The sequence below is a fragment of the Jaculus jaculus genome, chromosome 8 (genome assembly GCF_020740685.1).
Source record: "Jaculus jaculus isolate mJacJac1 chromosome 8, mJacJac1.mat.Y.cur, whole genome shotgun sequence".
NCBI classification, from domain to species: Eukaryota; Metazoa; Chordata; class Mammalia; order Rodentia; family Dipodidae; genus Jaculus; species Jaculus jaculus.
In genome coordinates, this window is record NC_059109.1 from 9612806 (window position 1) to 9639314 (window position 26509).

General features: G+C 47.7%; 1 protein-coding gene across 1 annotated transcript; it reads right to left on the reverse strand.

Annotated features, from left to right (window-relative positions):
- Positions 1 to 1858: 1858 nt before the first annotated feature.
- Positions 1859 to 13064, reverse strand: Trem1 (triggering receptor expressed on myeloid cells 1). Its single transcript, XM_045156134.1, has 4 exons — positions 13016 to 13064; positions 9843 to 10199; positions 7665 to 7887; positions 1859 to 2300 (listed from the first exon to the last, which is right to left on the reverse strand). Exons 1-4 carry the CDS (start codon positions 13062 to 13064, stop codon positions 2198 to 2200), a joined length of 732 nt encoding a protein of 243 aa, XP_045012069.1. The 3' UTR covers positions 1859 to 2197.
- Between the last annotated feature and the right edge of the window lie 13445 nt (positions 13065 to 26509).

Sequence of the window (26509 nt, forward strand, 5' to 3'; positions counted from 1 at the left end):
CCTTCTCCACCACAGCCCCTCACCCAGTTCCCCTTCTGCTCTCTCGCTGCCTCTGGGCACCAAGACACCATCGCCACTGGCCACTGACCACTAGTGTCCCACAACCCCTCAGGCCACTCTCCGCATCTGAATGACGCCAAGCATGGATTTCGCTCACTTTTGGCTGTGGTCAGGTTCGCACTGCTGGTAGAAATCACCCAACCAAGAGCGGCTTGTGTGGGACGTCCTCCTGCGTGTAAGCAAGGCTGGGGGGTGGGGCTGGGGTTCCTCTTCTGTGGAACATGAAGGACAGGTTTGCCCCCCACTATTTATTTATGCACTTACCTACTCCCTTGGCTTTTGTCACAGCATCCACATAAAGTGAATTCCACTCACATACTCACTCCCACGGACCTCAAAACCATGGGGTCAGAAATAAGCTTTGCAATGTCAATGCCAACTCTGGGTGGTCTCAGACAGAACAGGGCTCGCAATGAGAAGAATTCCTTATGGGATAGAAGTCTGAGCCTTAAAATTTTTTTTAATTATTTATTTATTTATTTGAGAGCGACAGACACAGAGAGAAAGACAGATGGAGGGAGAGAGAGAGAATGGGCGCACCAGGGCTTCCAGCCTCTGCAAACGAACTCCAGACACATGCGCCCCCTTGTGCATCTGGCTAACATGGGACCTGAGGAACTGAGCCTCGAACCGGGGTCCTTAGGCTTCACAGGCAAGCGCTTAACCATTAAGCCATCTCTCCAGCCCGAGCCTTAAAATTTTTAACTACTTTTTTTTTTAACTACTTTTTTTAATTAATGAGAGAATAAAAGAGAGAGAGAGAGGCAGATAGAGAGAGAATGGACACACCAGGGCCTCTAACCAGTGCAAACAAACTCCAGATGCGTGCACCACCTTGTGCATTGGCTTTACTTGGGTACTGGTGAATCGAACCCAGGGTCTTGGGCTTTGCAGGCAAGAGCCTTAACCACTGAGCCATCTCTCCCGCTACTAAAACTTTTTTTTTTTTTTTTTCTGGGCAGGGAAAATCTGACTGATGGCAGCGGTGTGCTTTCCTAACGTGAGATGGATATAGCAAGGTGGAGCCTTAGCCTTGACCATTGCTGAGTTAGAACAGAAGGATGCATCCTCCTCTCGCTGCACATGGGATCCCTTTGGCTTTCAACCCAAAGAAGTGCGAAGTGGGAAACTGCTGATTAAACCTGCGAGACACAGGGAAACCCGTGTCCCCGATTCCTGGGGACAAGTGGGAAGGTCACAGAGGCAGCATGGGAACCAACAAGGAAATTGAGCGGTGAAAGAAGGTGACTGGGAGGAGGGGACACACAAGGGTCAGCGACCAGACCCTCCGTGGTGGTGTCTTGTTGCCTGGCCGTATGTGAGTGGAGGACGAGCGACTGGCTCCTCCGTCTCTGTGGCTTCCGAGTCCTTCAGCAAAAGCTCTCTAGCTTTCATCTAGGAAGTGGTGACTTGCTACTCATGTGGCCTCGCGTGGCCACAAACACCTCTGCCGCCATGGGTTGTACTGGGGATGGAGAGGCCCAATGCACACGGCATGTCTGATCTGGTGCTAACGTATCATCTCTCTCTTCCCTCTCCAAAGTCCTCAGGCACCAACATTCCAGTGAACCTGGGCTCTTCCTTTCCCACTGACATCATACCCGACGTGGCGTCTTGTGCCGCCGGTCCATGGCTGGAAACGTTCAGAGAGCCACAGATGAAGAGAGAAACCCAGTGTCTGCTGACTCCCCTAGAAGGAGACCCCAGAGGCGCAGAGAGCAGGCTGCGCCGTAAGTAAGAGCCCTATCCAGGTGGCTGAGATTGCATGGTCCGAGAAAAGAATGGACAAAACATCATCTGGGCCCATTAAAGCTCAGGGATCCCACAAGAGGGTAACGGTGAGCATTCGGCTCTGTCTTTATTTCAGGTCAAACCACCAGTGGGATGAAGGTTCGGGTCACACTGGGACCTGCATCCTCTCTTCCAAGGAGGCAAAACCCACACCCAAAGTGCTCAGTGGAGTCAGGGGCGTCAGCAGGGCCAGGAGGGGGGACATCCTGAACCAGAGATTTCGCCTGTGATGACAGGTTCAGTCCGTGTCATTCGCTTCTCCTGGGTCCTCCCTCCACTGATCTCTTCCTGTGGGACGGACATGGCCGGAGGTCAGAAGTCATCATGGTGAGGCTTCGCGGATCTATCAGCCAAATGACTTCTTTGTGACGGCGAACAGGACGATGAAAACCAAGGCCTTACTGAGGAATCCGCAGACCACGGGAACAATGAAGATGAACACAGAGACCCTGGGGAGAAATGAGATAGAATGTGGATGTTGGCCATGAGGCTCCCACACTGCAATGTCTCAATCTTTTTTTAAAAAGATGCAATCTTATTTAGTTGCTTCCCAAGGAGAGAGAGACAGAGAGTGAGAGACAGAAGAGGGGAAGAAAGAGAATGGGCACATCAGAACCTCTAGTCATTACAAACCAACTCCAGACACAGGTGCATCTGGCTTTATGTAGGGACCAGGGAATTGATCCTGGGTCATTAGGCTTTGCAGGCAAGCACCTTAACCACTGAGAAATCTTTCCAGCCCCAATATCCCAATCTTATCAACCTCGGTCCTTCCTGCACTTTTCTCTCAGGGTCTGGCCCCATGATGTTTGGTTTAATTCCCTAAAACAACCAATTGCAAAGATGTTTTCCCAATGCCCAGTGGTTAGCTTGCTGACCCAAGTTCAGTCCTCCTCAGTAAAGCCAGACAAACTGACGCACGCATCTGTGATCCAGCATGCCCATGGCTGTGTGAGGCGGAGCCAGAAGCCAGAAACGTACAGGTTAGCTACAGTGTAGCATGCAGGGGCAAGACAACAGGTAAGACTCTCTCAGAAAAGTGGAGCTGGAGAGATGGCTTAGCAGTTAAGGCGTTTGCCTGCAAAGCCTAAGGACCCATGTTCGACTCTCCTGATCCCACTTTAGCCAGATGCACAAAGGTGAGGCAAACACAAGGTTGCATATGCCTGCTAGATGGTGCAAGTGACTGGAGTTCGGTTGCAGTGGCTGAGGCCCTGGTGTGCCAATTTTCTCTCCCTCTCTCTCTCTCTAAAATAGAATAAATAAATCTTTAAAAAAGGTGGAAGGAAAGGACAAACACCTCGAGGTTATCTTCTGAACTGTACATTTGTGCTAATTCAAGTACACACACACCCCATAAAACAAAGAAATGGAATGGTGGCACACTCCTTAAATCCCCACACTTGGGAGGCAGAGGTAGGAGGATCGCCGTGAGCTCAAAGACACCCTGAGAATACAAAGTGAATTCCAGGTCAGTGTGAGCTACAGTGAAACCCAACCTCAGAGAGGAAAACAAAAAGAAAGAAATGTTTCCTGAAGAGTTTAGAGTTCATGTGCAGGAGAAGCAGCTGGAAGGGAGGGTTAGTACTGTCAACTTTTCTCTCCTCGTAGCGTTGAGTAGGGTGGTCCAGACCCCAGAAACCTAGCTTCCATTCACGGTCCCCGGATCTGCTTCTGCAAACAGTCACCTCATCTTTAGCTCCAGTTCCCTCATCAAGAATTCAAGGAAGGGGGAGCAGGGCTGGAGAGATGCTTCCGAAGTTAAGGCGCTTGCCTACAAAGCCTAATGACTCTAGTTCAACTCCCTAGGACCCACATAAAGCCAGATGCACAAAGTGGCACACGTGTCTGGAGTTCCTTTGCAGTGGCTGGAGGTCCTGATGCATGCATCCTCTCTATCTGTCTCTCTCCTCTCTCTGCTTGCAATATATATATATATATATACATATATATATATATTTACAAAATAAAGAATTCAAGAACAATCTAACCTTAATGAAGATCTCACTCTATTTTCATAGATTTCAGCAAAATGATTCTGAAGTTCCAAGTAGACAACGCATGTCATAAGAGCCTCCTGTTCTGCCCAAGATCACAGCAGACAGCGTTCCCAAGGCCACCAGACAAGACCAGCAGCTGCTGGTGCTGGAGAGACAGCAGCAATCGCAATGCCGATCTCTATCCCACACCTCGTGGTTGCAATGGTGCCCAGCACAGTGCCAACCTCAGCTCTGGGTGGAACCCTGCTTCCAGGAGATGGCTGTTTCTGCGAATCGCTCCCAGCACCCCTGCCCCAAATCTTGCCTGGCAGTTCTACTCCTAATCCCCTGGATCTCAGTACCATTCTCACACACTAAACTCGCCCCCTCGCAGTGGGCTATCATCTTTGCATAGCATATGCGATCCTTGAAGTATCTGGGAATCTATATACTCTGCATTGCTTAGGGATGCCCCTACCCAGTGACTAAATGTGGGAGCATAAACACTCCAGGTCCTCCGTTCTTATTTTTTATTTATTAGAGACAGAAAGAGGAATGGAGAGAGAGAGAGAGAGAGAGAGAGAGAGAGAGAGAGAGAGAATGGGTGTGTCAGGGCCTCCAGCCACTGCAAATGAACTCCAGATGCGTGCACCACCTTGTGCATGCCTGACTTGGGACCTGGAGAATCGAACCTGGGTCCTTAGGCTTCATAGGCAAGCGCCTTAACCACTAAGCCATCTCTCCAGCCTGAGGTTCTCCATTCCTGATACAGGTATCCCAAGATGTCACCCAGAGCTCCCTTGCAGGGCCCTGTCTAGGTTACCCTGGGGGACTGGTCTTGTTATGACACTTCCTTCCCTTCCCAGTCCCACTTCCTTAGGGGCTCTGCCAGAGATCACTCCCCAAAACATAATAACAATCCTTCCCCTCCTCTTGATCCAGCCCCAGGGAAGTAACCCAGGTGATGGGACCCCTGCAATGCCTCCCCAGCCCCAGGCTTAGACCTCTGTGTTTCCATCACCTGGACAAACAATTTGCTGAACTAAATCCCTCTTTTTATTTATTTATTATTATGATTTTTTTAATTTAAGAACTCCAGGTGCATGCACCACTTTGTGCATCTGGCTTTATGTGGGTCCTGGGGAAATGAATCTGGGCAGTTAGATTTCTCAAACAAGTGCCTTAAACAGCTGAGCCATCTCCCCAGACTAAGTCCTTTCTTTTTAAAAAATATTTTATTTATTTACAAGCAAAAAGAGAGAGAGAGGACAGGGGGAGAATGGGTACCCCACGTCCTCTAGTCATTGAGAACAAACTCTGAATACATGTGCCACTTTGTGTACCTGGCTTTATATGGGTCCCAGGGAATCAAACCTGGGTTGTCAGGCTTTGCAGGCAAGTGCCTTAACCGCTGAGCCATCTCTCCCACCCTTGATTAACTTTTTAATATTACTTATTTCAAGCAGAGAGATGAAGAGAGCATCAGGGCTTCCTGTCCCTGCAAGTGGACTCCAGGTACACCACCACTTTGTGCATCTGGTACCGGGGACTCAAACCCAGGTTGTTAGGCTTTGCAGGCAAGCGCCTAAGTACTGAGCCAGCCCCCGCCTGCAAAGTCAGATCAAGAAGCCTCGTTGCATATGTAACCATGACCAAAATGATCTAAATCCTCAAATCCTCTCATGGAAAGGTTGGGATAATTTTTTTTAAGTTATTTATTTATTAGAGACAGAGAGAATGAATGGGCATGCCAGGGCTTTCCAGCCACTGCAAATGAACTCCAGATGCATGTGCCGCCTTGTACATCTGGTCTATGTGGGTATGGGAAATCGAACCTGGGTCCTTAGGCTTTGCAGACAAGTGCCTTAACCACTAAGCCAGGGATAAACTATTTAAAAAATAAAAACAATATCCATAACTATGAACAGGTAAATGATTGCTCACTTCACAGCTTTCCCAATTGATAGAAAAGTTTACATTCATTGACATTGCTGTGGGCTGGGGAGATGGCTCACTGGCTAAAGGGTTTGCCATGTAAGTGTAAGGACCAGTAAGTCAATCCCCAGCACTGATGTAAAAATGCCTGGCATGAACAGGCCTGCCATGGCTCAGGGAACATTGCAGAAGAGGGGGTGAAAAATTATAAGAGTGGTATATTGTTTAGATTTATGGGAGTTGTCAATAAAAAATGTTCGCTTTCTTTTAATGCCCGGTGTGGTGGAGTACACCTGTAATCTCAGAGCTGGAGATGCAGAGAGACAGGGGGATCCTTGAGGTTCGCTGGCCAACCAGTTTAGCCTGGTTGACAAGCTTGTGCCGGTGAGAGATCCCAGCTCGCGGAGGCTGATGACGTTCCAGAGGAACGACACCTGGAGTGTTCCACTGGCCTCCACATGAATGCACACACACGTGCATTGAAAAAGGCTGGAGAAGTGGCTTAGCTGTTAAGCGCTTGCCTGTGAAGCCTAAGGACGCCAGTTCGAGGCTCGATTCTCCAGGACCCACGTAATCCCAATGTACAAGGGGGCGCACGCGTCTGGAGTTTGTTTGCAGTGGATGGAAGCCCTGGCGTGCCCATTCTGTCTCTATCTGCCTCTTTCTCTGTCTGTCACTCTCAAATAAATAAAAATAAACAAAAAAAATTTTTCAAAGGAAATGATGATTGCCAAAACTAAGTACCAATGTTGAAGAATAGTTTTAGAAAGAAAATGATTAAAATATGTATAATTAGGGCTGGAGAGATGGCTTAGCGGTTAAGCGCTTGCCTGTGAAGCCTATGGACCCTGGTTCGAGACTCAGTTCCCCAGGACCCACGTTAGCCAGATGCACAAGTGGGCGCACGCGTCTGGAGTTTGTTTACAGTGGCCAGAGGCCCTGGTGCGCCCTTTCTCTCTCTCCCTCTCTCTCTCTCTGCCTCTTTCTCTCTGTCACTCTCAAATAAATAAATAAATAAAATTTTTAAAAAATGTATAATTAGAGTTAGTACTATGCTAAGACACACACCCACATATGTACACAAACTAGATGGAAGGAAATGCTAGATCAGTGAGGAAATAGAAGTCTGTTTCCTCGTTAATTTCATGTTTCATGATACACACATGCTAAGATATACCAACATTTAATAATAACGATGAAGAGAAGTATGCCAAGTTAGTGGTTCTTAACTTTGTTGTGATAACTTGGATCTAAAGTGTCCCCCAGAAGCACAAGGTGGGGCATACATCTGGAGTACATCTGCAGTGACTAAAGGCTCTGGCATGCTCATTCTGTCTGTCTCTCTCAAATAAATCAATCAATTAATAAAGTGTCCCCCAAAGACCTATTTGCTAAAGGGTGACCCTCCTGCCTCCACCTCCCAAGTGCTAGGATCACAGGCATGTGTAACTGCTGGCCATCAAAACCAGGGCTTCATGTTTCCAGGCAAGCACTCAACAACTGAGCTATTCCTCCACCTGGAGGCCGGGTTTTCTAGCATCCCTACGGCATCGACGGGAAACTAAAGCCAAAAGATTCCTGACTTGCCCATTTACACAGGCTGCCTGCCCCAAGAAGCCAGGCTTTCTCACTCAGGGTGCTTTCCCCACTACGCCATTGTGCTCCTGAGATCTGCCGGCTGTAGGCAGATTTCCCTCCTCTTACTACTCTGGTATGCAAGGGAACAGGGGAGAGCCAGCTGGAGAGAACAGGACCCTCCCTCTCCCTCAATCCCCACTTCCCCTCTCCCCCAGGAATTTCGACACTGGTCAGCATGATTCAAGTCTGTTCCTGCCCCGCCCAACCCTTGACTCTTTCCCCACATCCTTTCAGTGCACAGACTGGGGAACAAAAGATGACCAGAGCAGAAGCCTGGATCCCCTGAAGCCATACCTGACGACACTTGTCACATTTGTGAAGGTGACTCCGGGGTCAGGAGAGGAGACAACGGTAGGTGACCTGGGCAGGTGTTGGGTCGGCGTTGTGGACCCGGCGCTGCTCAGGTTCTTTGTGGCAGCAGGGGTGGGAATGTTCGCCGCGTTTGGAGTAGGAACGTCAGAGGCAGCAAGGGTAGCTGAAGGATCTGTAAGAAAGTACGTGGATGGGGCTGGAGAGATGGCTTCGCGGTTAAGGCGCTTGCCTGCAAAGCCAAAGGACCTTGGTTTGATTCCCCAGGATCCACGTAAGCCAGATGCACAAGGGGGCGCATGCATCTGGAGTTTGTTTGCAGTGGCTGGAGGTCCTGGTGCACCCATTCTCAATCAATCTCTCTCTCTCTCTCTCTCTCTCTGTGCCTCTTTCCCTCTCTCAAATAAATAAGTAAAAATATAAATATAAAAAAACAAAGTACACGGGTGGATAAATGGATGGAGGGCGGGAGGGAGGAAGAGAGGGAGGAAGGTTTGGGGGAAGAACGGATGGCTGGATCTTTGGGTGGTGGTGAATGTCTGAATGGATGAATAGTCGATGGATGAATTGGTGGCAAGGAAATGGAGCCAAGGAAGGAGATAAACATGACTATTCAAGAAGCAAGATTTTCTTCTGTTAAAATCCAAAGAAATGGGCTGGAGAGATGACTCAGCAGTTAAGGCGCTTGCCTGCGAAGCCTACAGACCCAGGTTCAATTTTCTAGTGCCCACGTAAGCCAAATGCACAAGGTGGCACATGTGTCTGGAGTTTATTTGCAGTGGCTAGAGGCCTTGGTGTGCTCATTATCTCTCTAATAAAAAAAAAAACAAAACCCAAAGAAATAGTATAAAACCAACCTGGGTCAAGGATAAGAGGAATGGAAAGCAGGGGAAGGAGGACAGAGGTACGAAGGAAAGGATTTCCAGGCTCTTTGTGTCGTGGGACATGTTCTCATCCTCTGCTCTTCACCAGCTCACCTGCCCGCACCTTCTTCAAGACCAGCTCCTTTATCACATCCCATCCTGCCTTTCCAGGCACACGCCGCTCTAAAAGTTACCCCTTCTCACGATATTGCATGTCCGCATTGCCTTGGACTCGGGATGCACCCACTTCTAGGAAGTTGGGCCTGGGTCTCTCCGTTCTGCTGTCCTTCCTTCATACCCTATTAGCAAGGAGTAGCTCTTCCTTAGGTAACCCCGAGACAGACAAGAGGACACGGGTGTCTTGAGCCTGTACTGTGTTACCTCAGGCCTCCTGAACCAGGTGCTCCAATTGAGATCATCTCCGCAGGTGGCTTGTGCCACAGTAAGGTCTGAAACGTACTGTTTTAGAAGCTTACAGGATAGTCACCAACTGTATCTTGGGAGGAGGAAAAGTGGATGGTAGAAAGCTTCCCGACATCATGACTTCTAAGTCGAGGTGTCAGGGATGGAACTGAATTATCCCAAGACAACTGCTCATGTTTTACTGTATCCTATGTCCCAAGGGAATGTGTGCATGGAAGTCCCTACTTACTTTTTTTTAAAATTTTTTTTTTTTGTTCATTTTTATTTATTTAGTTGAGAGTGACAAAGAGAGAGAAGGAGGCACATAGAGAGAGAGAGAATGGGCGCGCCAGGGCCTCCAGCCACTGCAAACGAACTCCAGACGCGTGCGCCCCCTTGTGCATCTGGCTAACGTGGGTCCTGGGGAATCGAGCCTCGAACCGGGGTCCTTAGGCTTCACAGGCAAGTGCTTAACCGCTAAGCCATCTCCCCAGCCCCCTCCTTACTTTTGAACCAAATGCCTGTCAAGGACCTCTGATGGCAGACAAGGAGGTTCTGGAAGAATGCTAAGCTGCTGGGCTGGAGAGATGGCTTAGCAGTTAAGGCACTTGCCTACGAAGCCCAAGGACCCAGGTTTGACCCACGTAAGCCAGATGCACATGGTGGTGCATGCATCTGGAGTTCACTTGCAGTGGCTAGAGGCCCTGGCATGCCCATTCTCTCTCATAAATAAATAAATAAATAAATAATAAATAATTTTTTAAAAAAAAGACTGCTAGACTTCTAGGAACCTTGGGTGCTGCCTCATCCTCACCTGATCCACCCGCCCCCCTGCCCTCTCCCCAGGCACTCCTCAATCACTCACCTCTGGTCACCACCAGGCGTACAGGATGGAAGAGCAGGACAGGGTCCTTAGGAGGGTGGTAAATCACACATCGATACAGTCCTGAGTCCTCCACTCGAAGGTTGGTCATTTGGACGTGCAGCATGGCCTCCCGTGGGACATCGGTCAGCATGTACCTCCCCACACGGACCTCACTGGGATTCCCAGTTGGTCTGTCTGTGGAAACCAATGTGAGGGGTTCCCTTCCAGCCTGCAGCCTCTGCCAAGCCTTCCGGCTACTGGCGTACTTCATGATGTTGAAGGGGCAGCCCAGCGTCAGGCTCTGGCCCTCTGTGTACTCATACCTTTCTTCATCTGGGTCAGAGGCAGGCTGGACTTCTGCAAGCCAAAGAGAGCTGGGCTGAGTAGAGAACAATTTTTCCCAGATCGCTCCACTGGAGAGGAGTTGTTTTCAATTACCACAATGACAGGATGGGCTGGAGACGTGGCTCAGCAGTGAAAGGGACTTGCCTGCAAAGCCTATCAATCAGTCCAGATCCAATTTCCCAGTACCCATGTACAGCCAGACACTCAAAGTGGCACATGAATATGGTTTGTTTGCAGAGGCAAGAGGTACTAGTGTGCCCACTTTCTCTCTCTCTCTCTCTCTCTCTCTCTCTCTCTCTCCCTTTCTCTCTCTCATTGCATTGCAAGTGTGTGTGTTATCTATAGAATTACATGATATATGGGTGGAAAGCAGCCTTTATAAATGATCCTTTTGGGGCAGGAGAGATGGCTTAGTGGTTAAGCGCTTTCCTGTGAAGCCTAAGGACCCTAGTTCGAGGCTCAATTCCTCAGGACCCACGTTAGCCAGATGCACAAGGGGGCGCACGCGTCTGGAGTTTGTTTGCAGTGGCTGGAAGCCCTGGCGCGCCCATTCTCTCTCTCTCTCTCTCTCTGCCTTTTTCTCTCTCTCTGTCTGTTGCTCTCAAATAAATAAAATAAACAAAAAATATTTAAATGATCCTTTTAAAATATTTTATTTATTTGAGAGAAAGGAAGGAAGGAAGGAAGGAAGGAAGGAAGGAAGGAAGGAAGGAAAGAAGGAAGGAAGGAAGGAAGAGGGAGAGAGACAGAACAAAAATACATACCAGGACCTCTAGCCATTGCAAACAAACACCATGCACCACCTTGTGCATCTGGCTTTACGTTGGTACTCGAGAATTGAACCTGGGTCTTTTGGCTTTGCCAGCGAGTGCTTTAACCACTAAACCATCTCTTCAGCCTTATCAATGACCCCTTTGAGAGGAGTAATTGGCTAGAGACAGAACAGAGGCCATTGTACGAAGGGCACAAATGGCTGGGTATGCTATACTCTCTGGGGCCCAGTGAAGTATGTATGAACCCATAGCCATCAGCCGTGGCCTCTCCCAGGGCTGCTTTGGGAAAACGTCAGTGAAACACAAGGAGATTGCTTAGTCCTGGAGAACTGAGCTGTCATCTGCCACCTCCTTGACCATCTCATCCTCACCCAAGCAAGCTCTGCCAGTTGGCCGTCCATGACCCTGCTCGGATCAGTGGATCCCTGGGGCTGCCCTGTCCCTATCGGTCCCACAAATGCATATATCACACAAAACACACCACACACTACACATCGCACATATGCAAACATGCATGCACGCCTGCAAAACAAAAAATAAAAACTCACTGATGGAATAGATAAAAAGAATCCAATGTCAGGGCTAGAGAGATGGCTCAGCAGTTAAGGCGCTTACCTACAAAGCCTAAGGACTCGGGTTTGATGTCCCCGGTACCCACGCAAAACCAGATGCACAAGGCGGCACACGCATGTGGAATTCATTTGCAATGGCTAGAGGCTCTGGCACTCCCAATCTCGCTAGCTAGCTAGCTAGCTACCTGCCTCTTCTCTCTCTCAAATAAATAAGTAAAGTATTTTTTTGAAAATTCAATGTTGGGCTGGAGAGATGGCTTAGTGGTTAAGCACTTGCCTGTGAAGCCTAAGGACCCCGGTCCGAGGCCCTATTCCCCAGGACCCACGTTTGCCAGATGCACAAGGTGGCACACATATCTAGAGTTCATCTGTAGTGCCTGGAGCCATTCTTCCTCTCTCTCTGTCTGTCACTCTCAAATAAATAAATAAAAATGAACAAAGAATTTTTAAAATCAATGTAAAAGGCTGGGGAGATGGCTTAGCACTTAAGCGCTTGCCTGTGAAGCCTAAGGACCTCGGTTCAAGGCTCAATTCCCCAGCATCCACGTGAGCCAGATGCATAAGGGGAGGCACATGCATTTGGAGTTTGTTTGCAGTGGCTAGAGGCCCTGGTGCACCCATTCTCTCTTTCACACTCTCTCTCTGCCTCTATCTCTCTTGGTCTGTGTGTTGCTCTCAAATAAGTTAAGATAGAGAGGAAGGAAGGAAGGGAGGGAGGGAGGGAGGGAAGGAAGGGAAAGAAAATGCACAGACAGGCCAGAGTTCAGTAGCAGAACATGAGTGAGACCCTGGGTTCTAGCCCCAGCATAGCAAAAACAAAACCAGACAGGGCCCTCGCCTCCCTAACTTACCTCTTGTATTTCTGTTTGCAGACTCTGACTCCCTTATCTTGGGTGGAGAAGCCTGGCCTGGGGCCAGGGAGATAGTGTTTGCCTCACAACGATGAGGATCTGAGTTTGATCCTCAGAACCCAGGTTAAAACAAGCAAATAAACAAGCCAGGTGTGGTGAAGCGCACTAGTCATCTCAGGGCTGAGCAAGTGGAGCGAGGCTAGCCAGCAAGTCTAGTCTAAATGGTGAGCTCTGAGCCAACGAGAGAGCATGTCTCAAAAAAGGTGGACAAGCCCGGTGTGGTGGCGCGCGCCCTTAATCCCAGCACTTGGGAGGCAGAGGTAGGAGGATCGCCATGAGTTCGAGGCCACCCTGAGACCACAAAGTGAATTCCAGGTCAGCCTGAGCTAGAGCGAGACGTTTACCTCAAAAAAAAAAAAGAGAAGAGAAGAAAAAGAAAATAATAATTTGGACAGTGCCTGAGGAACAGCACCTCTTATTCTCTGGCTTCTGTACACAAGTGTCCGTGCACCTATACCCACACCTCCACCCACACGCATACACACCCGTGGGGAAAAGCCCTGTGTGACATAGCTGATGTGTTTGGCCGCGTCTGGGACGGCCACCCGAGGCCCTGGTGCGGCTTGCCTTACCTGATACGAACAGCATGCACAGCAGCCCCCAGAACCTGGCCTTCCTCATGCTCCAAGTTCACCTCCAGCTGCTGTCTGTGGGCTCCCGGGACAGCTATAAAGATGCCCCTACACCAAGACGCTCCGGGAAATTGCATAAGAGGTCATGAGGCCATTCCTGGGAGGTGCTGGGTGGTGACCAGCTACTCCGCCTGTGTGCGTCAATTCAATGCATCCAGACGCACCAGGGCCTAAACCTGACTTCACCTTCTTAGCATCTGTTTCCTCTTCTTTGGAAATAACGATGATTATCTTTTTAACCTCACAATTTTTTTTTTTTTTTTTTTTTGGTTGCTGTATTGACGGAGCCTCACTATATGGTCCAGGTAGCCCTCAAACTTGTGATCCCCCTGCCTCGGCCTCCTCTCATACTGAGGTTGTAGGCATGTGCCAATATATAACCACACTCGACCCCACAAAACTTGGGTGAGCATAATCCGTGCATTCTTATCATCATGTGGCCTTGATGTCGGCTTTAAATACAAGTTCAACTTTCTCATCCCAGAAACAGGACTTGAGTCACTTCTGACACCGTGTCCAGCTCTTCGCCCCACTTCCTCAATGCGGTAGATCCAACTTCCGCCTGGTGGCCACTTTTCTCTGGGACAACTAGATATGACCCCCGTCGCTGGCCCTGCCCATCCCCACACCCCCAAGAGGTTGCCTTTGAGTGGACAGTGTTACCCAGGTTCTGCCCGTGGGGTGGAGTAGAGCGCCCCCCAGCGAAGCCACAGTTGGGCGAGCCCCCTATCTGGACAGGCAGTGTGTGCGGTGGGTTGTGCAGGTGCTGATTGCAGTCCCCCTGCACCAACCCACAGATGATTCTAGAATGGCAACCACACACCACATGGCTGTAGACCTCACTAAGTACTCGTGTGTTTGTCACTGGGCTCCCTGCTTCTACCGTCCGTGTTCTCCACATCCCTGGGACGTCATAAATCTAATCCCTAGGCTGATGGGTAGTCACAAATGCCCTGGACACCTGCACCCTGTCTCCCCCCCGGGACACCAGAGGGTTTACAAACGCTAGGCTCCCGGGGGGTTCGGGAATTTGGCTTGGTGTCTATGATATTCACTATGCAAAGCTCTATGCTCCATCTTAGGTGTTGGGAACCAGTTTGATGATGATGATGATGATGAAGAAGGAGATGATGATGGTGGTGGTGGGGTCAGGCGCGGTGGCACACACCTTTCATCCCAGGACTCAGGAGGCCAAGGTAGGAGGATCGCTGGGAGTTCAAGGCCAGTCTGAGACTCCATAGTGATGGGCTGGGGGCAGGTGACGTCGCTTGGTTGGCATAGTGCTTGCCTGGCATTCACAAGGCCCTGGGGTCAGTTCCCGGCACTCAGTAAAACTGGCCATGATGTCACACGCCTGTAATCCTAGTGCTCAGGAGGAAGAGGCAAGAGGATCAGGAGTTCAAGAACAGCCTCGGCTACATAGTCAGTTTGAGGCCAGTCAGCCTGGGCTCTGTGAGACTGTTTCAAAAACAAACCAGCTGGATGAATAACAGAAACATCAACTCTGAACGGCTCAAGGCATGGTGCGACGGCTCAGTGTTATCAGAGACGTTTCCTGTTTCTCTCTGCCCCACCATCTGAATTCATATCCTTCAAACTGACTGCCAGAGCTCTGGCCACCACATCTGGGATCCATACAGCCACAAAGTTTTTCTTGGGTTGGAGATACGGCTTAGCAGTTAAGGTGCTTGCTGGCAAAACCAAAAGACCCAGGTTCGATTCCCCAGGACCCATGTAAAGCCTGATGCACAAGGTGGAGCACGTATCTGGAGTTTGCAGTGGTTAGAGACCCTGGCGTGACCATTCTCTCTCCCTGCCTGCCTCTTTCTCAATCTCTCTCTCTCTCTCTCTCTCTCTCTCACTCTCAAATAAACAACTACTTTTTTAAATTTTAAAACAAACCTTTTCTTACATACTCCTTAATTTCAGTGGCTCTTCTGAAGGGGTGTAGGACTTGGTCCCACCTTGGTAGCTTGATGCATTTGCCTTGCAAATTAGTAAGAAGTGGGGCCTGGAGAAATGGCTCGATGAGGAAAGTGCTTGCCCATGCAAGCATGAAGACCTGTGTTCAGATCCCCAGCACAAACATAAAAGCCAGGGTGTGGTGGCACGTGCCTGTAATCCCAGCACTAGGAGCTAGAAACAGACGGATGCACTGAGACTGGCTGGCTAGTTCCACTGAGTCAGTGAGCTCTGGGTTCAGTGAGAGACCCTGCTTCGGGGCTGGAGAAATGGCTCAGCAGTTAATGGTTCTTGCCTCAAAGCCTACCAACCCGGGGTTCAATTCCCCAACACCCATGCATGCAAAGTGGCTCATGCATCTGTGATCCCATGGTGCCCATGGGATGAGGGGTGGAGTCAGGGTATCTGGAGCATGTGGGCCCAGGCCAGCTATTGTGATGCTCACTTGCAGTCTGACACTTTGTAGTGGCAAGAGACCCTGTCTCAAAGAGGTGGGGCACACACACCTTGAAGATGTCCTGTGACTGCCCCACTCATGACCATGGTACACTGGCACACATATAGGTAAATAAATACATTTTTAGAAAAATAAGAGAGAAAGGACTGGAGCAATGGCTTAGCAGTTAAGGCACTTGCCTGCAAAGCCTAAGAAAGCATGTTGGAATCTCCAGATCCCACATAGCCAGACGAAAGTGTGCAATGTCACACATGCACACAAGGGGGCGCACGCATCCGGAGTTCTTTCACAGCAACTGAAAGGCCCTGGAGCTCCTGTTCTCTCTCTCTCTATCTCTCTCTCAAAAATAAAATAATAAAAAAGAGAGAAGTCAGGGGCTGGAGAGATGGCTCAGTGCTTAAAGGTACTTGCTTGCAAAGCCTGATATCTTGGGTTCGATTCCCCAAAACCCATGTAAAGCCAGTTGCAAAAAGTGGTACATGTGTCTAAAATTTGTTGACAGTAGCAGACCTTGGCACACCCATACTATCTCTCTCTTCTCACAAATAAACAAATTATCTATTTATTTATCTGAGAGGGGGAAGGTTATGGTTCAAAGGTGATGTGTTTTAAAATGTTTTATTTAAAGCCAAGTGTGGTGAAGCACGCCTTTAGTCCCAGCACTGGGGAGGGAGAGGTAGGAGGATCGCCATGAGTTCAAGACCACCTTGAGACTACATAGTGAATTCCAGGTCAGCTGGGCTAGAGAGAGACCCTACTTTGGAAAACCAAAAGAAAAAAATTATTATTATTATTTATTTATTTATTTATTTATGAGGAGAGAGAGAGAGAGAGTATGGGTGTGCCAGGACCTCTTGCTGCTGTTGCTGTGAATAAACTCCAGATCCAGGTGCCACTCTGTGCATCTGGCCCTATGTGGGTTCTGGGGAATTGAACCCAGGTCAACAGGCTTTGCAATCACTGAGCCATCTCCTCAAACCCAGGGGGATGTGTTCACCCTGAATTCCATTCGCCAGCACCCACGTGAAGAGCTGGGTGTGGCCACCCACGCCTGCAAGCCCAGTCCTGCAGGGAGTGGAGACTGGAGAATCCCTGGGGCTCACTGGTCATGCAGCCTAGCCAAAATGGCAGCTCCAGTTGCACTGAGGGACTCTGGCTCTAAACAAAGCAGAAGAATCATCCATGTTCTCGTCTGATGTCCTCATGTGTGTATGGGGTGTGAACATACACTCGTATCACACACACACACAAAGGCTACATCAAACCAAAGATGTTTCTGTCTATTACCTTTTTGTTGCTAAGATGAAATCCCTAACTTGTAGGGGGAAAAGAGATTTATCTAGCTCCTATTTGGGGAGAGGGGGGTTCAAGGTCACAGCATTGGCACTGGCTCAGGTCTGGTGGGTCCTGAGCAGGCATATGGCATTGTATGGCAAGCATTGAGGTCTGTGCTATGACGGTGTGCCTGGTTTCTCTGTCTTCTCTATAGAGCCATTATGCAGCTCCGCCCCAATTGCTTTATCTAAACCTAGTCATTTGGGCACTATCTCTAAATACCCTGTCACATTAATTGGCCTCCTTCTTACATCATTAACATATGATTTGGAGAATTAAGATACAACCAAGGAACCTGGCCACACTCTGGCCCCAAATATACTCTACAGTTTGCAGCCACAATTAAAGCAAACTGAAAAGATGTGACCAGGTCCGGAGAGATGGCTCCGTGGTTAAAGGTGCTTGCTCGCAAAGCCTGATGGCCTGGGTTCGATTCCCCAGTACCCATGTAAAGCCAGATGCACAAAATCGTGCTTGGGTCTGGAGTTTGTTTTCAGTGGCCTATACTCGTTCTTGCCCCCCCCCCCACACACACAAGTAAATAAATGAATAAAATTTAAAAAAAAAAAAAAGAAGTGAGCAAAAAACTAAAAGTACATCTCTGAAAATTTAAAATGGTTCAGCAACCAGGCATGGTGGTGCATGCCTTTAATCCCAGCAGAGGTAGGAGGACTGCAGTGAGTTCGAGGCCAGCCTGGGACTACAGAATTCCAGGTCATCCTGGGCTAGCATTTCACTCTGAAATCCACAGCAGTGCCCTCAAACAAGAGGGAAAGGCTCAAGGAATGCAAGGAAGCCATAGAAGTCCCATTTTTATTAACATATTTTATTTTTATTTATTTATTTGACAAAAAGAAAGAGAGAGAGAATGGGCATGCCAGGGCCTCCAGCCACTGCAAAGGAACTCCAGATGCATGTGCCACCCTCTGCATCTGGCTTGCATGGGACCTGGGGAATTGAACCTGGGTCCTTTGGCTTTGCAGGCAATGCCTTAACCACTAAGGCATCCATCCCTCCAGTCCAGAAGTCCCATTTTTGCTGGGTGTGGTGGAGCACACCTTTAATCCAAGTATTTGGGAGGTGCAGGATCACCATGAGTTCGAGGCCAGCCTGGGACTACATAGTGAATTCTAGGTCAGCCTGGGATAGAGTGAGAACCTGCTTCAAGATTGAGAGAGAGAGAGAGAGAGAGAGAGAGAGAGAGAGAGAGAGAAGTCCCATTTTTGCAGTAGATATTTCTAAGTAGAAATCCTAAAATTACATGTCCTTAGGAAGTATGATGGAATACGAGATGATACCATCCCTGTGCCCTCAAAACAGGTGGTACCGCCTGTTTTCTTTATCTTTATAACAGAATCCCAGCAGTTATTCGAGCTTATCTTTCGTCTGGCTTCCGAGTCACTCTGTATTTTTAAACCACAGCTTCCTCATTTGTAGGTCTGTTTTGTTGATTTTTTTTTTTTTAACCTCAATGACCTGAAGTCAATGTTCAACTTACATTTCTTAAGAAAGATACCTCAGGTTCTTTCACATGGAAATTCTTTAAGGACAATTTAATGAGGCATACAATTACTGGATCATAATATTTCCTCTCTGTTCTCAAAAGAAGATAATTTGTTGTCTCCTAGCAGCACCAGAAAACTCTGAAGTCAACCAGATTTTTTTTTTTTTTAAGTCCTCGGGAAGTACCCTTTTCTTCTTTCAAGCATTGATGAACACAGGATATTTTTATTCTTTTTCTTTTTTTACCTTAGAGGTTTTTTTTCATTTACTTTATTTTTTTATTGACAACTTCCATGATTGTAAACAATAGCCCATGTTAATTCCCTCTCCCCCCACCACATTCCCCTTTGAAACTCCATTCTCCATCATATCCTCTCCCCTTCTCAGTCAGTGTCTTTGTTTGTTTGTTTGTTTTTGTTTTTGTTTTTTGAGGTAGGGTCTCACTCTGATCCAGGCTGACCTATAGTTCACTATGTAGTCTCAGGGTGGCCTTGAACTCACGGCGATCCTCCTACCTCTGCCTCCCGAGTGCTGGGATTAAAGGGGTGTGCCACCATGCCCGGCAATCATTGTTTCTTTTATTTTGATGTCATCATCTTTTCTTCCTGTTATGATGGTTCTGTGTAGGTAGTGTCAGGCACTGTGAGGTCATGGATATCCAGGCCATTTTGTGTCTGGAGGAGCACGTTGTAAGGAGTCCTACCCTTCCTTTGGCTCTTACATTCTTTCTGCCACGTCTTCCACAATGGATCCTGAGCCTTGGAAGGTGTGACAGAGATGTCTCAGTGCTGAGCACTCCTCTGTCATTTCTTCTCAGCACCATGGTGCCTTCTGAGTCATCCCAAGGTCACAGAAAAACTTTCTTTGCTAGGTTTGCCTGCAGACACGTGCTGGATAGCAGTTCTCATTGTATGTTTATCTCTAGATGCTGGGGAAATCATATTTATTTGCAAGCAGAGAGAGAGAATGGGCATGCCAGGGCCTCCAGCCACTGCAAAGAAACTCCAGACACATGCGCCATCTTATGTATCTGGCTTTACGCGGATACAAGGGAATCGAACCTGGGCCATTAGGGTTTGTAGTCAAGTACCTTAGCCACTAAGCCATCTCTCCAGCCCCAAATCGTACTTTTTGAAATTAAGCAGGGCAACATCAATTTGTTTTGTTCAAAGGGAGGTAAATGGGTGGGTCACTTCCATGGGGAGGGGAGTATCTAAGTGCCTTTCCTCCAACCACTCACTCCCTTCTGCTGATGAACACACTTGGTTTGGAGAGGCCAGAGGGAACTGGGACGGGAGAGCAGGCTGGCCTGCCCCCTGCTGGCCAGGGGCGGGTGTGACTGCGCTCATAAGCTTTTAGCAACAGCTCTGAGGTTTCTGTGTTGATTTGCTGGCTGGTTGCAATGTCCCCCAAGCACCTTCTTTCCACGCTCCCCTCCTTGCGGCCTTCAGCCCCTCTCACTTGCTATCCTTGGAGGATGGAGTTCCCCCTGCTGTGCTGTGGGCTCCTCTCCAGGGGTGGTGGGTGAACCCCTTCCACACAGAGCAGGGGCGTCTCGGATCCGCCTGGGTGCAGGCTGCTCCGCACATAGACCTCTAGGATAGAAGCTGTTTGGCTAAACAAGGGATTACATACATCAAATGTTCCCTAAATTAATAACGCTTATCCCATTTAAACTATGCCGACTTCACTCTCCATTGGAGAATCTGTTCTCTTTTAGAAGGTAGCGAGACCGGAGGAGATAAACCACCCCTCCCTCACACTTCAGCCAAGCCACAGCCGAAACCACAGAGGAATGGGGAGACAAGCAAGAGCCATGGGGAGCCCGATAATCAGTGCCAGGGTGAAGGAGACCGACCCTGAGGACACTCAACACCTACCAAAGCAGAGATCCAGAGGCTCCTAAGGGCTCATCACTGAAGCAGACTTAAAACTCACCCACCACGGCTCAGGGAATTTTGTGGAAGAGGGCTCAGAAAGACTGTAAGAGCCACAGTTGAGACATCATGCCCAGAGGCATTCATTCCCTTGCCCCCAAAATGACTGCTGCTTCCCCAAGGCAGAGCCCACAACCCCAGAGGGAATACCTGCAACTCTACTGAGGAGGGTCCCCAGCAGAATGGGGGCAGGGATGAGGGGAAAGAGGGTACCAACACCTGGTGTATCTATACAAAATATGTTGCTGATAATAATAATAATTGTTATTATTATATTATATATAATTATATAATACATATAATATATTATATATTATATAATATGATATAATAATAATAATTATTATTATTATAAAAGAAGCTGCAGTGAGCTCCTACTCACCCTCATTCTGTCGTCTCCCCAGGCACAACTGACCCCAAAAGAGCTTGGGTGCATGGCTATGGCAACTTGACACATGTTGACCAGGGGTCACTCAGAGAATGTGCTGCTGGGCTACCTCTGGGATTTCTGATTCTCTGGGGAGAACATATGCCTTCTTTCGCACCCTGAGGTTCAGACCACGAGAAGAACCTAGAAATGGAGAGCATGGTGCTCTCAAAAAGGGTTAGGGCATATTAATGCTACTCTCACTTTTGGTGGAGTATCTTCTCTTTTCAGGTGGCAGTGACCTTGGGATGACTCAGAAGGTATCCTGGTGCTGGGAAGAAGTGATCAGAGCGCTCAGCACTGCAATATCTCTATCACACCTTCCAAGGCTCAGGGTCTAATGCGGAAGAGGTGGCGGAAAGAATGTTAAGAGCCAAAGGAAGGGTAAGACTCCTTACAATGTGCTCCTCCAGACACAAAATGGCCTGGATATCCATGACCTCACAGTGCCTGACACTACCTACCCATGACCATCATAATAGGAGGAAAAGATCATGACATCAAAATAAAAGAGAGACTGATTGAGAGGGGGAGGAGATATGATGGAGAGTGGAGTTTCAAAGGGGAAAGTGGAGGGAGGGAAGGTATTACCATGGGATACTTTTTATAATCATGGAAGTTGTTAATAAAAATTTGAAGAAAAAAAAGTTAGGGGCTGGAGAGATTGCTCAGTGGTAAAGGCGCTTGCCTGCAAAGCCTAACGAACCAGGTTCGATTCCTCAGTACCCAGGTAAAGCCAAATGCACAAGGAAGCACACACATCTGGAGTTCATTTTGTAGTGCCTAGATGCCCTGGCATGCCCATTCTCTCTCTTTCTCTCATAAATAAATAAATAAATAAATAAATAAAGCCTTTTTAAAAGGGTTAGGAAAGGTAGCTCTCTCTACCTTGTGACTTCCACTCAATGTGGCTTCCCAGAAGAGGGGACTCAGTCTCTCTGTTTGTAAGTTAGTAATATTGTATCCTTTCTCTCATTTAGCCCCTGAGTTGAATATCTCTGGTAGTGGAAACACACACACGCACACACACACACACACACACACACACACACACACTACTCTGTAGAGGTTTTATTTCCCCTGGGTCCCCTACAAAAGGACACATCAGTCTAAGGCAATGGTCAGGACCAGACAGGTAGCCCAGAGCCACTTTGCACCTGGCTCATGTGGGTTCTGGGGAATCAAACCTGGTTCATTAGGCTTTGCAGGCAAGTGCCTTTACCTCTGAGCCATCTCTCCAGACCCAATCCTTGGCATTCTTTATCCAGTGGACGTATCACCCCAACCTCAGCCCCCATTACCACCTAGGAATCCTCTCCCCAGTGTGCGTCTATGACATCTTCCCTACATACATGATTGTCTTGGGGTCCAAATTTCCCCTTCTTATAAGGACAACAGTCATATTCAAAATTATTTTTTTCTGCCTCCCAAGTGCTGGGATTAAAGGCGTGTGCCACCATGCTGAGCTCAAAATAATTTTTTTTAAGTTTTTATCATTTATTTGCAAGCAGAGAGAGAGGGAGAGGGAGGGACAGTATTGGAACACCAAGGACTATTGTCACTATAAACAAACTCCATATGCATGTGTTACTTTGTGCATCTGGCTTTATGTGGGTTCTGGGGAATCGAACCCAGGCCATGAGGTTTTGCAAGCAAGGGCATTTAACTGCTCGCTGAGTCATCTCTCTAGCCTTTCAAAATGATTTAGACTGATCTCACCCCACTGTCTTTCTGGAAGGTGGTGTCAATTATTTTTCATCCAGTAACACATGTAATTGCCTTTTACCTAAAATCTTCCCTCCTTGGTTTTCATCATTTAATTTTTGTCATGATGACAGGAAGAATGGTTTTGCATTTATTTTAATAATATCCATCTTGAGTATATCTTATTGCATTGCTCATTTATATTTCATCTGGGGAAAATTTCCTATTTCTATTAAAATATTCATTCTTATTCATTTTTTTTTTTTTTTTTTTTTTTGCTTAGATTTGTTTTTACATGAAGTCTAATAACCCTTATTCTGCCAAATCGGAAGGGAGCCTTTACTCTGATTTGTGATTTGTTTTTAAATGTTATGTATTCTGTCTGGGTAATGTCCAACTTTTTAAAAAAAATTATTTATTTTGTTTATTTATTTATTTGAGAGGGACAGACAGGCAGAGAAAGAGGGAGAGAGAGAGACAGAGAGAATGGGCACGCCAGGGCCTCCAGCCACTGCAAACGAACTCCAGACGCTTGCGCCCCCTTGTGCATCTGGCTAACGTGGGTCCTGGGGAATCGAGCCTCGAACCGGGGTCCTTAGGCTTCACAGGCAAGCGTTTAACCGCTAAGCCATCTCTCCAACCCATGTCCAACTTTTAATGTGTGTATAGTATGATCTGTCACTCTTCCCTGTTGCTGCCCATGAGATCATGAGTAGACTGTTCTGGAGCTGGTGGTGTGGCTCTTTGGTAAAACATCAGTTTAGCATTTATTTCCCAATGCTGCAAAGATGAAAAGAAAATCAAACTCCGGGTGGGTCATGTATGCGAGTCAGAAACAGCAGCAGAGAATCCCCTTCTTCATCCACTGTGGGGACAGTTTGGGGGACCAAGAAAATATGAGTCATCCTTCCCTTCTGTGGTAGTTTGAATGTTTGGCCCCGTAGACTCATTCTTTTTATTTATTCATTCATTAATTTTTTTATTATTATTATTTTGCTGGGCATAGTTGCACACACCTTAATGAGAGAGAAAAAGGAAAGAAAGGCAGAATTGGTGCCCCAGGGCCTCCAGCCATTGCAGTTGAACTCCACACGCGAATGCCACCTTGTACATGTGGGCCACCTTGTGCGCCTGGTTTACATTGGACCTGGAGAGTCGAACTTGGGTGTTTAGGCTTCACAGGCAAGCATCTTGACTGCTAAGCCATCTCTCCAGCCAACTCAGTCATTTTTTTTTTAATTAAAATTCCCACTTGAATCCCTAGCAGACAGATTCCTGCAACAGGGGAGACAGGGTGTCACTTGGGGGGAGGATCCTGGAGCTCAGCCCTGAGGCGTGTTTAGGGGCAGATGTGATTCCAGACCAAAGGTGTAGAGACAGCAGTTTGAGCTCCGGCTATTAGGGTTTGTGGCACTGGCTGTTGGTGATTTCTTTCTGCTTGGATCTGTGAAAAGGATCTACTTGGATCTGCGAAAAGGATCTACTTGGATCTGCCATTGATGGAACCCCCCCCCCCCGGATCTATGAGCATGAAGTAATCCCTTCCTCTGGTTGGATGATCTTCCCAGCAATGCAGAGCTGACTACAATACCTTCCCGCATTTCCCTTCTCTTCCTGTCCCTTCTTCCCTCCCCTTTCTCTTCTTCCTCCTTCACTGCCCCCCCCCCCGCAAATAAATAAATAAAATAAACTGGTTCGTATTATGTACCGCAATGCTGGCCTCAAGCTCACAGTCCTCCTGCCTCAGCCTGGCCAGTGTTGCTATTATAGGTATGCATTTTCATGTCTGGTGATCTTCTTTTCTTGATATCTAGTACTTTTTGAGGGGGAGGGAGGTTTCAAGGTTGGGTCTCGCTCTAGCCCAGGCTGACCTGGAACTCACTCTGTAGTCTCAGGGTGGCCTTGAACTCACTGTGATCCTCTTAACCTCTGCTTCCTGAGTGCTGGGATTAAAGGCATGTGTCCCCATGTCCCACTGTTATTTTCTTTTCTGTCTGTCTATCTGTCTGTCTGTCTGTCTGTCTGTATGTATGTATGTATATATATGTATTTTCTCAAGGTAGGGTCTCACTCTAGCCCAGGCTGACCTGGAATTCACTATGGAGTCTCAGGGTGGCCTCGAACTCACAGAAATCCTCCTACCTCTGCCTCCTGAGTGCTGGGATTAAAGGCGTGAGCCACTGAGCCCGGCTTCAATATTTTATTTATTTGAAAGAAAGAGAGAGAAAGAAAGAGGCAGATAGAAAGAGAAAGAGAATCAGCGTGTCAGGGCCTCCAGGCACTTCAAATGAACTCCAGACGTATGTGCCACCTTGTGCATCTGGCTTTCCATGGGTCCTGGGGAATCGAACCTGAGTCCTTTGGCTTTGGAGGCAAGCACCTTAACCACTAAGCCATCTCTCCAGCCCTAATTTTTTTAAGTTTTTAATTAATGGGATCCTTTTAAGAACAAATAAATGGCTCAGGTCACAGTGGCAGGCAAGTCTACTGTTTTAGCATCAGCCTGGTGACTGGGAGATATTAAAAAATGGTATTGGGGGCTGGAAAGATGGCTTAGTGGTTAAGCGCTTGCCTGTGAAGCCTAAGGACCCCGGTTCGAGGCTCGGTTCCCCAGCGCCCACGTTAGCCAGATGCACAAGGGGGCGCACGCGTCTGGAGTTCGTTTGCAGAGGCTGGAAGCCCTGGTGCGCCCATTCTCTCCCTGTCCCTCTATCTGTCTTTCTCTCTGTGTCTGTCGCTCTCAAATAAATAAATAAATAAAATTTTAAATGGTATTGGGGTACTGCAGGGTTCAATAAATTGGGGTTAGTGAGAGATGATACCCTATATGAGAATGGAGGCATAAAAGGAGCCGCAGGCAGACATTCTGAGAACCTGTGTAATGACAGAGTGCTTCACATGGAGAGGGCACGGAACCTGTCCTTGAGGCACCAGACTTTTTGCCTCAGGAGCAGTGGAAGGAATATAAGGAAGATAAATCCTACTTTGAACCATATCTGAAAGAGGTTATTCAGGGACTGGAGAGATGGCTTAGCGATTAAGGCGATTGTCTGCAAAGCCAAAGGATCCTGGTTCAATTCCCCAGGACCCACATAAACCAAATGCACAAAGGGGCGCACGCATCTGGAGTTCGTTTGCAGTGGCTGAAGGCTCTGGCGCACCCATTCTCTCTCTCTCTCTCTCAAATAAATAAATTTTTTTTAAAAAAAAAGAGGTTATTCAAGAAAGACAAGAATGGGCAAAGAAGTAATCTTGTCATTGACATTTGCAGATACATCTGTTTTTTTTGTGTGTTTTGTTTTGTTTTTTGAAGTAGGGTCTCACTCTAGGTCAGGCTGACCTGGAATTCACTATGTAGTCTCAGGGTGGCCTTGAATTCACGGTGATCCTCCTACCTATGCTTTCCGAGTGCTGGGATTAAAGGTGTGCGCCACCACACCCGGCTTTACATCTGTATTTGCATGAAGTTAGTTAGACCTGAACCCCAATAAACATCTATTGTAATTTTAAAAAGGGAGGAAGCTGGGCTTGGTGGCGCACGCCTTTAATCCCAGCATTTAGGAGGCAGAGGCAGGAGGATCACAGAGGGAGTTCAAGGCCATCCTGAGACTCCATAGTGAATTCCAGGTCAGCCTGAGCTAGCATGAGACCCTACCTCAGAAAACCAAAAAAAAAAAAAAAAAACAAAAACATACAAACACTAGAAATGCTGTAATTCTTAAATATATATATATGTAGAGAGTAGAAAGATATAGAAGTAAAAAACCTGGAATTCTTTTTTTTTAATTATTTATTTATTTATTTGAGAGACAGACACAGAGAGAGAGACAGATAGAGGGAGAGAGAGAGAATGGGTGCGCCAGGGCTTCCAGCCTCTGCAAACGAACTCCAGATGCGTGCGCCCCCTTGTGCATCTGGCTAACGTGGGACCTGGGGAAGCGAGCCTCGAACCTGGGTCCTTAGGCTTCACAGGCAAGCGCTTAACCGCTAAGCCATCTCTAGAGCCCTGGAATTCTTTTACTGTTATTATTAATAGCTCTTATTTGATTGAGCGTCAAGCTTCTCCACTCATCTTTTCATAGGTCTTCACGATGACCTTGTGAGGCTGG